Source organism: Pholis gunnellus (genome assembly GCF_910591455.1).
Source record: "Pholis gunnellus genome assembly, chromosome: 8".
Classification (NCBI taxonomy): domain Eukaryota; kingdom Metazoa; phylum Chordata; class Actinopteri; order Perciformes; family Pholidae; genus Pholis; species Pholis gunnellus.
This window is the reverse complement of record NC_136534.1, coordinates 5,644,337-5,660,222: the sequence shown is the minus strand read 5'-3', so window position 1 is coordinate 5,660,222 and position 15,886 is coordinate 5,644,337. Positions and strand designations below refer to the sequence as shown.

At 42.7% G+C, this 15,886-nt stretch overlaps 1 protein-coding gene across 1 annotated transcript; it reads right to left on the bottom strand.

The window, feature by feature from the left end:
* Positions 1-1,644: 1,644 nt before the first annotated feature.
* nod1 (nucleotide-binding oligomerization domain containing 1) lies at positions 1,645-15,476 on the bottom strand. The gene is made up of 12 exons (XM_079164691.1): positions 15,367-15,476; positions 12,031-12,227; positions 11,686-11,860; positions 8,748-10,557; positions 8,562-8,645; positions 8,211-8,294; positions 8,019-8,102; positions 7,105-7,188; positions 6,938-7,021; positions 6,763-6,846; positions 5,349-5,432; positions 1,645-3,601 (listed from the first exon to the last, which is right to left on the bottom strand). Exons 1-12 carry the CDS (start codon positions 15,377-15,379, stop codon positions 3,529-3,531), a joined length of 2,856 nt encoding a protein of 951 aa, XP_079020817.1. The 5' UTR covers positions 15,380-15,476; the 3' UTR covers positions 1,645-3,528.
* Positions 15,477-15,886: the final 410 nt, after the last annotated feature.

Here is a 15,886-nt window from a genome sequence, read left to right as displayed (position 1 = left end):
GTGAAAAATTCCAAGAGGATTTTTTGTACGCCCCATCACGTTCCACATACCTACCAAGTTTCATACAGCTCGGTGAAACCCAATGTTGGGGCTACTCAATAGGGGGCGCTAGCGAGCCAATATTTCATAACGCAGCTGGACACCCCAATCAGACTGCAATTTTCACAAATTCTGGCTTGCGTGCAAAATTTCAAAATGTTGCCAGAATCCCAAGCACCTCCTTTTTGCGACAAAAGAGTAAAAATAATAATAATAATAATAATAATAATAATAATAAACATTACGATTACAATAGGTCCTCCGCTCCGACTACGTCGGTGCTCGGGCCCTAATAATAAACATTACGATTACAATAGGTCCTCCGCTCCGACTACGTCGGTGCTCGGGCCCTAATAATAAACATTACGATTACAATAGGTCCTCCGCTCCGACTACGTCGGTGCTCGGGCCCTAATAAACATTACGATTACAATAGGTCCTCCGCTCCGACTACGTCGGTGCTCGGGCCCTAATAATTCCTACAGATACAATAGGGACCTCGCGGACCCGACGTTGTCGGTGCTCGGGCCCTAATTAAAGCTGCAAGCAGCGATGTACGGGCCCTCGCATCCTCCCGCACGTCGGGGGTACTGGCGGGATGACGGCAGAAGCGGCCATAAATATCTGCGACCATCAGACAGCGAGCCCACAAGGTAGACGTATTTTTAATGCTTTGACTGTGTGACACTGGAAATTATGTAACGCAAATATTTCACCAGTTCCTGTATCCACTATGTGGCGCTAGAGAACATGCGCAAACATGCATTATTTTGCTCGATATCAAGTATAGGCCACATTGTGTAAATCCAATTCAGTGTGTCACATAACGCTGTCTCCCTGTTGCCAGTAGGTGGCACTATGACTTTAAGTGGAAATTGGCTCATAGACATCCTCAGGCCATGACTATTATCAAGTATGGCAAGTTTGGGACAGATTTGAGCAAGTCCAGTGGAGTTACATCAGCTTGTTTAACGGCGAATCACTTAAAATGGCCGCCATGCCACGGCTACGCCATTCCATTAAACGTAAAACTTTTAGTAACTTTTAATTGCAACAGTCTTTAGATTATACTGACCAAATTTGAAGTGGATCTGACAAAGTCCCTAGGAGGAGTTTGTTAAAGTATAGCGACTTGAAAGCATGGGAAAATTCACACAAAAATCAAAATGGCCGCCTTTCCGTTAATTTTAGAGCATGGTCCCAAGACACTTTTTTTTAAGTCTTCATATGATACACGTGGCTACCAAATTGCATACATGTAGGTCAAACGTAGCGCTGGGGCTGGGTTTTTGAATATTTGTAGGGGGCGCTATCGAGGCAATTTGAAAGTGTCAAGCCAAAAAGCCATATGAAATATTTATTTCCATCACCTATGACACCTCTGCAAAGTTCCAAGGCTTGTTGAGCATCCTAAGCCACAGAAAAATAAGCTTCATTTTTCATGGCGAATGACGCGTTGCCACGGCAACAGCGTTTAACGACAACTCACAATATTCATGATGAAGCATCATCATTGTCTTACAAATTACCTTACCATATTTGAGAGTGATCTGGGCAACTTCCTAGTCGAAGTACATCAAAGTGTAAAACTTGTCATTTCCTTGTGCCAGTAGGTGGCGCTATGACTTTGTGAAAATGTTGGCATGGAGATGTGTTCAGGCCTGGACCAGCATCATGCAAAACAAGTTTGAGGCAGATTGAATAAAGCACCTTGTAGTTACAACAACTTCCTCTTTCATGGCGAACGGCACGAAATGTGCCTGACATGGGCGCCACATAAAACGAAGGTCGTTCAATGTCAGTACACCATTTCAGTAACTTTTCATCATGAATGTCTTTAGATCATCTTGACCAAATTTGAAGTTGATTGTATAAATTCTGTGGGAGGAGTTCGTTAAAGTACAATACCTGAAAACAATGAAAAATGCCTCAAAATGCAAAGAAATGGGAGTATTACTGCATCGCCCCCTAGAGGTTGTATGGAATAAGAATTTGAGGGTATGTTACAGGACACAATGTGAACATATGCTACAGATTTCGTGATGATAAGCCACATGGTTTTGAAATTATATATATTGCTGTAGAAGGCCAATTCCTCATGAAATTCATTGGTCCATATATTCTTAATGCAATAAGATATCAACAAACTTTTCATAACTGTTGATGATAGATATCCAATAATGATTTACAGCAAATTTGGTACCAATCAGACCCAGGGTCTAGGAGAAGTGATTTTTTTTTTTTTTTTACAAAATTCAAAATGGCGGAAGATTTTGGTAGGCGGAGCTTAGGGTCCCAAGAGGATTTTTTGTAGAACTCATTCAGTTGCTCATGTCTGTAAAATCTTAAGTAATTTGGACATACGGGCTGTCGGGGCTTGCCTTTCCAACTTCTAGGGGGCGCTAGCGAGTCATTTTGTCATGCTCGAGCATTGGACCCATAAAATATCAAAATTTCCCGCAGTCCTGATATGCTCGCCAAATATGGGGAGGTTGGGGACATGTCAGATACCCTTAAACGCATTTTCATCATAGGGAAGAATAATAATTCCTACAGATACAATAGGGACCTCGCGGACCCGACGTTGTCGGTGCTCGGGCCCTAATAATAGGCCTTTTTCGCGGCATAAATTTAAAGATATAGCAGAGAAAGCACGGCTGTCATTTTCAACCTAAATAATGTCTGCCTTCCATTTGGGTATGTCAGTTTGAGGACGCTACTATTGGCCATGCTAGCTCAATGTCATGCAGTAGATTACTGGAACACTTCAACAGAACAGTGGCATAATTCATTTGATGAGTTCTGCTGTGAAAAAGATCAATCGAGGGAAACGGACCCAGAGAATAAAGAGAGCAGTCTTCTTTACTGAACTAAGCGCCATGTTTTGTCCTCGTTGACCAGAGTCCATCAGAACAAATGTCTACACTGATGTCATGCAACTGAAGACATTCTTATTGGCATCCAGTTGCCAAAGAGTATCTGTATATCTCTGAACAGACAGTAAACATGATTCACTCTCCTCACACTAATGTACACCTCAACGCATCCCATCAGCTATGTGGAAAACTAGCTGTTATAGTCAAATAATAAATATAATAGATTTATGTTTATAAATGCATACAAATAAAAATATGCACCTAAAGTCTACAAAAGGGTTCACGGAGAAGGAAGCCGTTGGTTCGTTTTCCTCTTTTTCATGTGTTTCCACTTCCTTTTTTCCCCAGTCATGTCGGCAGTCAAATATCGAAATTTCACAGTAAACATCTTCTACATGAACATGAAACGGACTGTTTTGCAAAAATGGTTTCATCAACAATGAACAATGTGATGCGTATACAGTGTTTATATTATATTCAGCCAAACAGTTGCACCCAGGTGACATCATACACCATACTGTGTCAGCTTGGTGGCACTGGGCATACAGTGAACACACTTTGTCTTTTCATACGGACGTTATTCAGCACATGCTTGTCTTACAGGAGTGCCCAGTCAGTGGAACCGCAGCCTTTTGTCTTCCACGAACAGTTCCTCTTCCTCCTCAGAGAGCTGGTTTCCTTTCACACTGTCAGAAAACAATCAGACACCATCAGACATTCATGCTTTCAAAAGGGAGAATAAAAGAAGAAAGCTTCTTCTATTATCCTTGGCAATAACTGCATCAATAACATAGTTTAAGATATTGTTATTAGCATTATTTAACCTGTAATACGTTTTCTTTGGGCCATTTGGCAACATGATCAGTCATCTGGAGTTGTGTTTGTGTCCATGTGAGTCCATTATTCTCTCACTTTTAGCTCTATTTTGGGTCTCTACTGACTGATGGAACTATCGGTCTCTCTAACTGTTAAACGCTCCACTGTGTTCACCAGCTAGTCTCTCGCTGTGTCGGTCTGCTGTTTGCTGCTGGGCAGGTCGTGTTTTAGAGCTTTTTCTCTCAAAAGAGCTGCCTGCTGCGGCCCAAAACAACGCTATGAAGGCCGTGAGAGCGAGACCAAACAGTAAAGTTGCCGGTCGGACAGCTCAACAGTGAGCTGAAACTCTGCTCTGTAAAGTCGAGTGGAGCTGCAGATTCTGTTGATAACTCTCCGTAGGCTCATCACTGAGAGCGACACCTTTAACATCGTCTCCTGATACATTGTCATTATACAAATATTGATTAAAGCCAGCCAATCCATAAAGATCCATTCGCCTCTGCCCCTCCTACCAGCTATCCAATATTACATAATGATACAATTGGTTTGCAATTGACAGTGAGACGTCATTGTGTTATGACCTCCCAAAAGATCCTGTTTCAAGAAAATAGATCCCGTCCCCCACAAATGAAAAGTTGAATATAAGCAATAAAAAAAAAACACAGTTTCTCAGCTTCGGTTTTATACTTGGGCTGGTATGACCATAGCTTATGGTTACTAATGTTAGCAAAATTGACAGAATAGATGTCGAGTGCTGCAGGAATGAGTCCTAAAATGCGGAAATTAGTTTTTTGCACTTCCTGTTCCCTCGTCTCGAATCAATAGGTTTTTGTTCCAGTCAAAATCTAAATGACTAAATATAATGTGTGGTTTCACAGCTTACAAAGCTTGGTGTCCTTATGTGTCCTTGTTGTGTGAACTTCCTCTGACATTAAGTGCCACAGATAAAGTTGTAGACGGTGTCAATACTTCATGGCGTCTTCCGATTATAAAAGTGACCTTTGTACTAGAACGAATTGTTAAAGTGTCCCGATAATTAGAATATGCTGTATGAAGGCAACTCGTGTGTGTTATGATTTTGTGACGTATTGCCTGTGACACTGTATGTTTACTTGGTATAAATATCAGAGGCTCGGAGACAGATCTCCGAGCAGCCTTGATCCATGTATACTGTATGTGAATTAACTCTGTCTCCTTCTTGCAAGAATAAATGTCCTGTTTAATGATTTTCCATCGGTCTCGAGTGAATTTTCCTAACAGTTTTTGAAATGGGTTTTTGCTTATATGCCTGAAATAAGGTCCGTGGTTGCCACAGAGCTTATTTTCTTATCTTTTGTCGAGAGAACCAGTGAGACGCTAACTTCCGGAGTCACTCCATTGCTGTCTTCACTGACTTCACGTCTCTTCTCTACCTGTACTACTGTTAATCATTCATGTGGTTGTTGCTACACAGTCTCACTTTACCTGTGATAAAACCGTGATAAAGTCTGAGTCTTCTTTTCTTGCATCACTTTGATAATTGGATGAAATTAAATGTTACCACAGATGGAATGCAACAAAACAGCTTTTTTTCTCTAAATAAACGCCTGAGTCACTGTGATGATACTTGATCCTCACCATATCTCTTTGAGTGCTGTGTTGTTGGTAAGGCCTGCAGCGAGGTTATTGATCCCATCCACGGTGAACTGATTGTTGATTAACCTGCAGACAAATATAAAAAGCATGTGACTTTCTGATGATCAGTGTCTGACCATGGTGTTCAACAGGGATCTCACTTATGACCGCTGCGAACGCACAAAACGGGGCCTAAGAGAGACGTTCGCCACTTCCCACGCAAACATTGTGATCTATAAAAACAAACTTGACTGGAGAATGTGCGCACCTGTACGGATCTCTGACCCATGCGTACGAACATTCTGGAGACGGGAAAATGGCGAAGCAGATGTTGAGGTGGTGACTCGAAGACAAGACTGCAGAAATGAAATGTGAGAGGCATCGTTGTACGTATAATGATGCCTCTCACACATGTAATTTGACTTCATATCAAACGTTACTTTGCACTTATATATTCTCTTTATCATTAATTAACATTCAAACCAGCAGTGTTATTTGTGCTTGTACTAGTGAGCCATAACGAAGCACATTTCAATTGTTAAAAGGTCAAATTTTGCATCAGCTGCAGCTGTTGAAATGATCACTGTAAGATAACGTCAAATAGCGTTAAAGAACTGCAGAATGGAACGTCAATAGTCTCTTCTAAAATCACCAAGAATGATTTTAGATTTTAGTTTGTACAATCGCTGCAGTGAGCTTGACTTTATTGATTAATTTATGGTTTATTCCATAGTGACAGATACAGCCTACTGTACACAGACAAACTGTAAACAGCTGTCTGATGAGAGTATCAGAGCGCAGTCACCGTGGTGACTGTCAAACACTCTGCCTTCTCCAGTCACCTCACCCTAAATTAGCAAAGTCTGGAAATAAACTAACTGTCGTGATCATTTAGGAAGCGATCAGTCTGATTGCTGTAAACATATAAATACTACAGTGAGACTGGTGATGTGTAATGCTGCACGATAGATACTCTGGTGTTAGGACTGCGTCAATGGAGGAATTGGGAGAGAACGAGTGTTCAGGGATCATCTCATCCACAAGCACTTGGATTTCTGTGGCTCGGTCGTCTCTGTGATTCACCATAAAGACCTCATGATCACCAGCTCATTTCTATGCATCAGCACTCATGAGGTGCTTTGCATCGACCGTTTATGGTCGAATATGGGCGTGTAGAGGGCGGGATGTGAGGCTGAACCAGCTCTGCACATTTACAGGTTGGTTTAGGATTTATAAAAGGAAATTGTACACTGGAAGCGTATGCAAGGTTTTATAAATCAGAATATTTTTTGGCTTAGGTACATTTCCTTTGTACGTACGCAAACATTTAGTGTGAATCCTACGTAACTGTTTTATAAATGAGACCCCTGGTCTTCAGATCATGTGAGTAAATACAGAGCGTGTGTGTTTTCTTTACCAGAGGTGGCTTAAACCTGTGTTCGCTTGGACCAACTCAGCCAAGTGTGGAGCTGCATCGTCAGTCAACTCATTCTGCACCAACCTACAACAGCACAGACACGCACTTCAATACAGAGAGTAGTTCTGTTAGGACTTCAGATATTCACTTCGCTCAAACTGGGCGACCTGCCTACCAGAATATCCTGAGGACGTTGTTCTCTTTCAGCGCTTCTGCCAGGCACCTCCCACCTTTAGATGTGATGCCATTGGCTGAGAGACTAGAACATAGAAATTACTCAATTTAATCAATGATTTTAAATCAGCAGGTTTTTATTGTCTTTGCAGGTAGCTGCCTTCTCACCTGAGGTTGGTAAGTTTCGGGTGGTGCCTCAGAGCTTCCGCAAATGCCTCTGCTCCCTCATCGCCAATGCTGTTCCCCCACATTCTGCAATCAAAGATATGCAAACAGTCATCGGGCTGCGTCACAAAGCATACAAACACAAAGGACCTGCAGCATCCTCCAAGAGAAAATGTATTAGACATATTTTCATGCTTTTAAGGTACAGTGTATACAAATTAGAGGGTTCAATTGGCAGAAATGGAATATATTATTAACTAAAGTATGTTTTCTTTGGTGTATAATCACTTGGAAATAAGAATTGTTGTGCTCCTTTTTATAACTACGTAAGGAGCAGGTCCTCTTCACAGAGCCGGCCGCCATGCTTCTACAGTAGCCCAGAACAGACAAACTAAACACTGGCTCTAGATAGGACCATTTGCACTTTCATGTTTTCGCTTTGGCCGCTGTAGTTCTCCGACCTACACGCTTGGCACGCAGGAGAAGTTTCAGTTGGTTGCAATCTGCAATCTCGCCGCTGGATGCCGCCAAATCCTACATGCTGCACCTTTAATGTCACATTTTTATTTTGCGCACAGACCTCCATCAAGATCAACAAGTCAAACTCCTCCTCTGTGCTGTAATTTACCATGATTATTCACCAATGGATTGTGGATACGGCTGTTAACCTGTCAAGTTAGCCGAAAAAAACGCTTGGAAAATTGCACAACTTGCGAAAGCTTGACGGACGTATTCTAATGGTTTGCCAAATTTGGGTTCAATCGTCACATTTAAACAATGATGTTTTGTTAGATAACACGCTGAACATATTTTGTGTCACTTGAGATACCATTTCTTTCATGAGCACAGCGGGATGAGAATATGCTGCATTAAGTGATCTAAACCAGCCAAGACGTTTTACAGCAGTGAAGTCTTACCCCACATCAAATATAGAAGTGCTCCTCTGTATTGCGCTGGCCAAATGCCTCCCACCAACACTAGTGATCTTGTTTTTCCCAATCCTAAGGAAAAAGCAATGTCATCAATTTACTAAACATAAGACACATTCATTTTACAAATGTAAGTATTATAGTATTTAAACTTTATATTGATACAGGTTAGAAACATACTTGACAACTCGCAGCTTCGGGCATTCCTCAATTATCTGAGCAACTAGCTTGGCTCCAGCATCTGTGATGTGATTGTTGTAAAGCCTGAGGACAAAAAAACTAATTAAAGGTTGAAGATTCTGTTTTACTTTCAGAATAACTGAGCAGAACTGTACTTTATGGAGCACTAACACTTGTTTGTATAGCCAAAAATACAATTATATATCAAAGGACCAAAACAGTACCCATTTACCCACTGGTCCCCTTTTCTCCCAATTTAATAGGGCCAATTCTTTCACTTGAGTTCACTATCTGAAAATGTTTTCCCCACTGGCACACATGTATCTTGGAACAATTACCATGTTCACTCACCCTAAGACCTCCACGATTTTGTGCTTACACAGCTCCTCTGCAAGAACCTCGATGCTGCTGTCAGACAGGTGGTTGACACAGAATCTGAAAACAAACAGTTGGATTAGTGTTTACATTATAATATCAGTCTGAACATCCATCAATGGAGATTTGACGGTAGTTATAGCGTGTGTATGTTTTTTTTACCTCACTATTGTCATCTTGCAGAAGGAGGGCCTCAGCTGCTTCACCCCATAGTCACTGATGTTGTTGTTGTCCATGTCAAGGCCCAGGAGCCTCTGACGGTGCTGCAGTACAAAGTTCAGGGCGGTGCAGTCCCCTGAGAACACATTGCAGTAACCGAGCTTGATGAAGTCGGCTATGATGCCTTTCGCTGTCATCTGAGCGATGTCTTTGCTGCCTGTCTCAAAGATGCACCTCAGCATCCACAGGAAGTTGGGCAAAACGTGAACTTTCCTGCCCTCCCCACTGTTGTGGTGGGGTAAGCCAATGAGGTGGGACTTTACACTGGTGGAGAGGTAGGATTTCAACAAGGCCCGTTTTTTCTTCAGTAACACAGGACACACCAGGTGCTCCATCAGGCCGGCGTGAGCCTTGGACAGCAGTCCACACAAGAAGAGATTAGTGAACTGGAGGTGTTCGTTCGTTTCAAATGCCGTCTTTTCGTTGGACTTCGAGGAGCCACAGATGCAGAGGTCCAACAGCAAACAGAACGGCTGTCTTTTCCTGCTGCACTCTGCAAAGAACTTGAGGATGGAGCCAGCAGCAGCCTGCTCATCTAACACCAAAGCAAACGCCGCTAGGAAAGACTGCAGGATGACATGGAGGACTTCAAATGTAGCGGGGCTCCCACTGGCATCATACTCACTGACAGGTCTGAGAAAGCCCAGGGTCAGGTCCTCCTCTGCCAGGCCACACTCAGTGATTTCCTCCTGGCTGTAAATGAAGCTACCTCTCTCCATACCCTGAAGGGCCAGTTTGGCAAATGCTGCGAGAGGCCTGAGCCCTGCTTTGAATGTCTCTGAGACGCACCGAGTGCTTTTCTTCAGGAGAGACGGCGCAGGTGAGCCCGAGCGGCTGAGGAACACCTCAGACAGCAGGAGGAAGATGTCCGTGAGTGTGATACAGGTTTCAGGCAGATAAAAGCTATCGTGCATGGTGTGCAGGTGCTTGAAGCTCTTCAGTACAATCCAGCAGAACAGCGGGGTGGAGCAGAGGCCACAGAGGTGGGGGCTGGCATCCAGCTGAACAGACACCAGGTCTCGGTGCTCCTGCTCCTTGAAGTGAAGATCAATGTAGGTCTTCAGATGAGCCGGGGCGAACCCCCGCAGAACCACCTTCTTTCTGATCACCCTGTTCTGGAACTCGGTCCCCGTCCGGGCCGTCAGCACCTTCTGGGAGCCCTTGAGTAGTTTCCCACAAAGCAAGCTGTTGAGCAGCTGGACAGGGTGTGCCTTGACTTCTGGTGACACCACTTCAGGAGCATTCATCAGGTCACTCGTCTGGATCTCATCATAGCCATCAAATGTAAAAAGAACCTTCTCCGGGAAGCGCAGGATGTAGTCAAACACCTCATTATCTGGATCGTGATCTGGGTAGCAGTTGTATTTGAACAAAAGGTCTCTGAGGGAGATCTCATCTGTGTCCTTGAAGATGCTGAACATCCTGCAGCGGAACTTAAAGAAGAAGATGGCGTCCGTCTGCAGGTCCTTCTTGGACCAGAGGTTCTGGAGCTTCTGCAGGAGGATGGATTTTCCCACACCAGCATCCCCAATCATATAGATGGTTTCACCCTGGGGATTGAAGAACGCATGGTCTCCTAGGAGCTGGTCCAGACTCTCCAAGAAGCCCAAACTTTCATTGCAGTCGTTTAGCAGTTCCATCTGTGTGTCAGTGTATAGGTCCTCCAGGCGGGTCTCCTCTCGCTGGCCGTATGACATGATGAAGCAGGTGTCCCGGCTCATCTCATGCCTCAACTTCTCACAATACCTGCTGACTTAGAGGAGGAAGACAGTGAATTAGTGCAATACAGAAGCTTTCAGTGGTGTCATAAGGTCTGGTGATTCAGAATATTGTTACTAAGGACCCAGGGGTGGGACCAAGTCATTGTTTTGCAAATCACAAGTAAGACTCAATTCTTTACCCTCAAGTCCCAAGTCAAGACTGACAAGTCGCAAATCTAGACAAACAAGCCCCCAATTTAAGACAAGTAACTCCCCAAGTCAATACCTAAGTCATGACAAGTAAGTCCCAAGCCATGTCCCAAATCAAGACAGACAATTCCTAAGTCAAGTCCCAAGCCACAACAGGTAAGTCCCAAATCAAGATAGGCAATTCCCCAAGTCCCAAGTCAAGACAAGCAAGTCCCATGAACACCGACAAATGACAGCAGACTGGGCTTTTTCGGAGGCGGACTTAAAGAGACAGGCGATAAAACTGTGTTCCAGACAGAGGGCGAATACAGATGTGTTCAGACAGACAGTGTGAGAAAAATAAAGGGTTAATTAAAACACCAAACATGTAAACATGCTAAAAACCCCAAATAAAAGTATGAAACTGGATATGACCATGATATGTCTCCTTTAAGTTGAGAGAAGTGCTTTTAACATGCTTTGACCTGAGCTGTTATTTCACAATTCATCACCATTCATCTTAAAATGAGCTAAATGTATCTGATAAAATAAGTAAAAAAGACTACAGATCTTCCCAGACATTTGATGACACTTTCATACTCTGAGGTGCGTAATGTTTCCATTGTTATCACACAATGTAATTGGGCCACATGCCCATTAAATTAGCTCCAACGTCAATTTCAACATTACAATGGTAGTTACACATCAAAGAATCAGTAATCCAAATTGTATTTATCACACAATGTTTTTTGCATAACGACTGTTTTATTCTTAACATTTGGAATACATTCTTCCATTTAAGCATTTTTAATGTCAAATGTATTCTTGCAATTTGGTATTTTTCACTCACTGATGTAAATGGAGTGGACAGAAAGGCAGAAACACCTCTATGTATGATGCAATACAATACAACACAACAATACAACTGTTCATACTCTGCTAACGTCTAGACAGTCGACATACAGAACAGCATCAGTGACTGTAATACTTACTGGGGTCGGTGTTAACCACTGTCATCGCCGTTACATCACAGCTTGGGGTGTAGTCGATCTCTTTCAACCACGGCTGGAAGTCTATGTATGCGTCACATACTTTATAGATGACGTAAATAAAGTACTCACAGGCCTCCTCCCCTTTGCACTGGACTAGCTCCAAGATTTTGCGCACCTAGAAAACGATCACACTCTGTTGGTTATCATTTAAAAAATGTCCAACTTTATTTTCTATTTTTAACCAGAACATGTTTTAGAGAGAGAGAGCGAGAGAGAGATAAGAATATATTGTCTTTGTTTTTTTAATGAATAACAATGAAACACATTTTTTAACAGATGTCCTGCCTGATCTGTCTTGGTGGCAGATCGCTGTACGATCTCAACATCTTCTTCACAGATGAAGCCGCAGGCCAGCAGGTTGTCCAGGATGCATTGAAGACTCCTCAGCCGGGACACCAGCAGCTCCCTGTGGTAGGTGAGGATGTTAAGGCACGACGCCTTGGCTTCTTCCATCTCACCCATATTTACTGCAGAACGGTCACCTGTGTGGGATTACAGACGACAAGACAGGTCAACTGTACCGTGAGCCATCTGAGCACCTTCCCTAACTCTCTTTAAATCCATTTTTAGGCACCCACAAATTACAGTAAGAGCAGCCTCAGCAGTCTTCATAGATACAGTGTTTACACTGATATCACAGATGTTATAATTGTACTCACAACGAGAATTGCAGAAATTGGTTACTGCGTTTTGATGAGTCCAGATGATATTTGTAGATGACTGAATATGAATAGTCTATAAAACACTCGTCAGCCCTGGCTAAAGCGCACAGCAGATACCCAAAGAGTTGTTAACTGGTTTATCACTTTGACAAATCAATGCTATAAACATCTTACATTGATCTAGTCGTCGAGTAAAGACCATCATTTGTACACTAACCTCCCTCTTGTGTGCCCTAGCTGTTTCCTCACTCTTTTTTTGATGGTTCCTATGGCCTCACTGAGGAAGAACCGGTCAGCAGCTCTCATTAAATAACGAACCACTCATTTGTAACAGTTAACTAGCTGTTGAGGTTTACACATTCCTCTGTCTCTCTCTCTCTCTCTGTCTCTGAGTTTAGAAAGTCGGTTGAAGGAAGATATGTGGATGACAACAGACGAACACAAAGTTACAAATATTGACACAACCGCTGCATGTTGCGTCACGAGCGCTAGCTAACGTTACAATTGTTCCGTATTTAGCCCGGATAAAAGAAAACCCGCAGGGGAAACATAACGCTACCTACCGACCATTGAGTCCGACCATGGTGATGCGGGCACACCAACACGCTACTTTAAAATAAAAATAGTGAACATACGTGTTAAAAGTGTTAAAAGGAAGTAACTCTTGTTGATATCACACCACGGGTTGTGTACTCTACCCGGTAATAACAGTCCGCAGACCCTTTCTGTTTTAGGAAGCGAAAGTATTCAGTACCAACGCGTCATTTCGTAACTTTTTAAAGCTGCATTCATGTCCTCACGGAAATGAGGGAATTATAATCACAATAGGCTTTTTTCACCTTTCTTGAACAATAAGATTATACAAAATATAAATAACTTTTTTTTTTTGACAGAACTCTGTGCTTTTATAGACATTTCTTGTGAAAAAAATGCCCTAAAAATACTTTAAAAGGAGCTCTAGTATGCTCTATAAGCGCATATTCCTATACATTTGTGATTTAATAAAATGACCTCGTAGTCCAGGGGTGGCCAACCAGTCAGAGACCAAGAGCCACATTTTTTACTGTGTTACCGCAAAGAGCCACATCATACACATGGGCACACATGAACATCACCCTATCCCTTCCTCACACACACACATATCTTTGCTCAGCCAGATTTATTGTAAATGTCACACACCAACATGATAATGACAGAAATTGACTCCTACAGTACTAAGACCACAGGCCAGTCATTTTCAACAATGAACATTGTGTGCACTGTCTCACACAGACAAACTCTCAGTTCAACCAAGTCCACAAACAAAAATATAATAATTTACAATAGTGTTTTTCTTTTACTATGCATGTTACTTAGTGGGACTTCTGGCATTCCTTGCCTTGAACAATCCTCTTCAAATCTGGCTTGTATTCCGTTGTTGCCACTCGGAGCAATTCTTTCACATGGGTGTCAGTCAGAACAGATCGATGCTTTGATTTCACGTGTTTCAGGGTAGAAAACACAGACTCGCAGACGTATGTTGACCCAAACATTGACAGTATCTTAAGCGCAGCCCGTTTGACATTGGGGTATTTTTTCATTGGCACACTGTTCCAGAACTCAATGGTCCCGTCCCTTAAAGCAGGTTTGAGTTGGTCCTCCTCACAAAGATCGATCATCTCCAACTCAGCCGCATCCTCATCTGTGACTAGCGGGGCTTTCAAACAGTCCGTCTCGGCGTTAAATGGGTCGACGAGGAACGTAATCTGTGGCCGCACATGCGCGTTTGACGAAAATACCGTATTTAATTCAAGCGAAGCGAACACGCACATTAAAAAAACACAAATACAAACTTCGATATGAACGTAAGAGCCGCATGGAAGCGGGCAAAGAGCCGCATGCGGCTCGGGAGCCGCGGGTTGGCCACCCCTGTCGTAGTCACTGACACGCAGAAAACCTGGAGCCAGTCAGTATTATTCCAACATGGGATTATTAGTTTCTAGTTCTCTGCAAATGTCTGCTGTGTCCTTCATGATGGATATTCACATGATTTCACCAGACTGAATGTCACTCTCATGAATCCTCTCACATGTGTGATTATCATTTTTTTAAATTCTCACCTCACTTTATTTTATTTATTTTTTCCAAGAGCAATTTTAAAGGTAGTTCAATCTCAGTTTATGTTGGTTTCTATGGTGACAAAAAGGTGTCACGTGTGCAGGTTTGCATTACGTGTCATTTAAATCAGATGGAAATAACAGAGGCGCTAAAAAATGGGAAAATGAAAAGAAAAATTCTACTGAATTATTTTCATCACATGAGGTAGAAAATGAAACCCAGGAAAATCCTGGATGAGATGAAAGTGAGCTGCGGTGTAAGGGAAATATACACCACAATATTCTGCCCGTCATTGCGAAACAAGGACATTTAGATAAAAGACACAACGTAAAGAACGAAATTCAATGTTTGATTGTTTTTCTTATGATCTATATAAAATTCACCTTCCGACTGTACCTCCATGATTCCTATAAATAACTCTGGTTTCCACGCGTAAAAAAGGCTCGTGGCCACAGGACGCGAAGTGGCTGTTTTTACGCACGAGATTATCACCTAAACACAGCCCATTCACTTCAAACGAGGAGCAGCTTTGGCAGACAGAGAAAGATTTAGGTGGAGGAACAGAGAGCAGACTATCTTCTACTATGATTCTACTCGTCCTATATCATTTACCTACACTCTCTTGTGCCCCGCCTTGATTTAACCTACCTCATTACTGTGTGACTGCTTAGCAAGCAGTCATTTAAAGTTCTCAATAGTCACGTAATTGTCTCCAGAGAACGAACTTTTCTTGTTTTGATTCGGTGAAGCCGCCTGGGCCCTATTCCTCGTACGTGGCTAACTGAGTTAGCCGGATAATTTTCAGGATGAGGTTACATAAGTGAGGCTTTTTGGTTCCTCGAAGCAAGTTTGGAAAAATCACCATAGCAACACATCCATAAGCCTGAACCTGCTCCAGAGCAGGCTTGAGCTAGATCCGCTGGATACGCTGCCACTCCCCCGGAAAAAAAGTGTCAGCTCCCTTCCTCAGAGATCCATCGATGAGGAAGCGATATTAGTCAGATTAGCGTTTTATAGGGAGAGAGTTCTTCGAGATCGCCAAGATCCGTTATCACATCATGATGACTTCCTGTACGAGCGCTATCGATTCTACCGACAAGGAATCATTTATTTAAAGACCTTCTCGAGCCGTACATTGAACACCACACGCCATCTACTGTCTCACAGACTGTATCACAGCCTCGCGCTTTTTTGCGAGTGGTTCATGTTTGTACAGTGTCGGTGATGCGGAGAACATCGGGAAAGCCGCTGCATGCCGTGCTGTTCATGAAGTTTATTTGGCGATTAAGAAACTTATGGATGTGTTCATTACATTACCATGGCACATGTTGTATTGATCACCATTCTAAATAATGTTTTTGTGCTTAGTTTTTACTTGCTCC

What these genes read in the sequence shown, in the direction of transcription:
- nod1 (XM_079164691.1), bottom strand. An exon ending in CTGCCACCAAGACAGATCAG is followed by an intron (nt 11,861 to 12,030) that starts GCAGGACATCTG and finishes ATCGTTTTCTAG; the next exon opens with GTGCGCAAAATCTTGGAGCT. An exon ending in TGCAAGATGACAATAGTGAG is followed by an intron (nt 8,646 to 8,747) that starts GTAAAAAAAACA and finishes GTTTGTTTTCAG; the next exon opens with ATTCTGTGTCAACCACCTGT.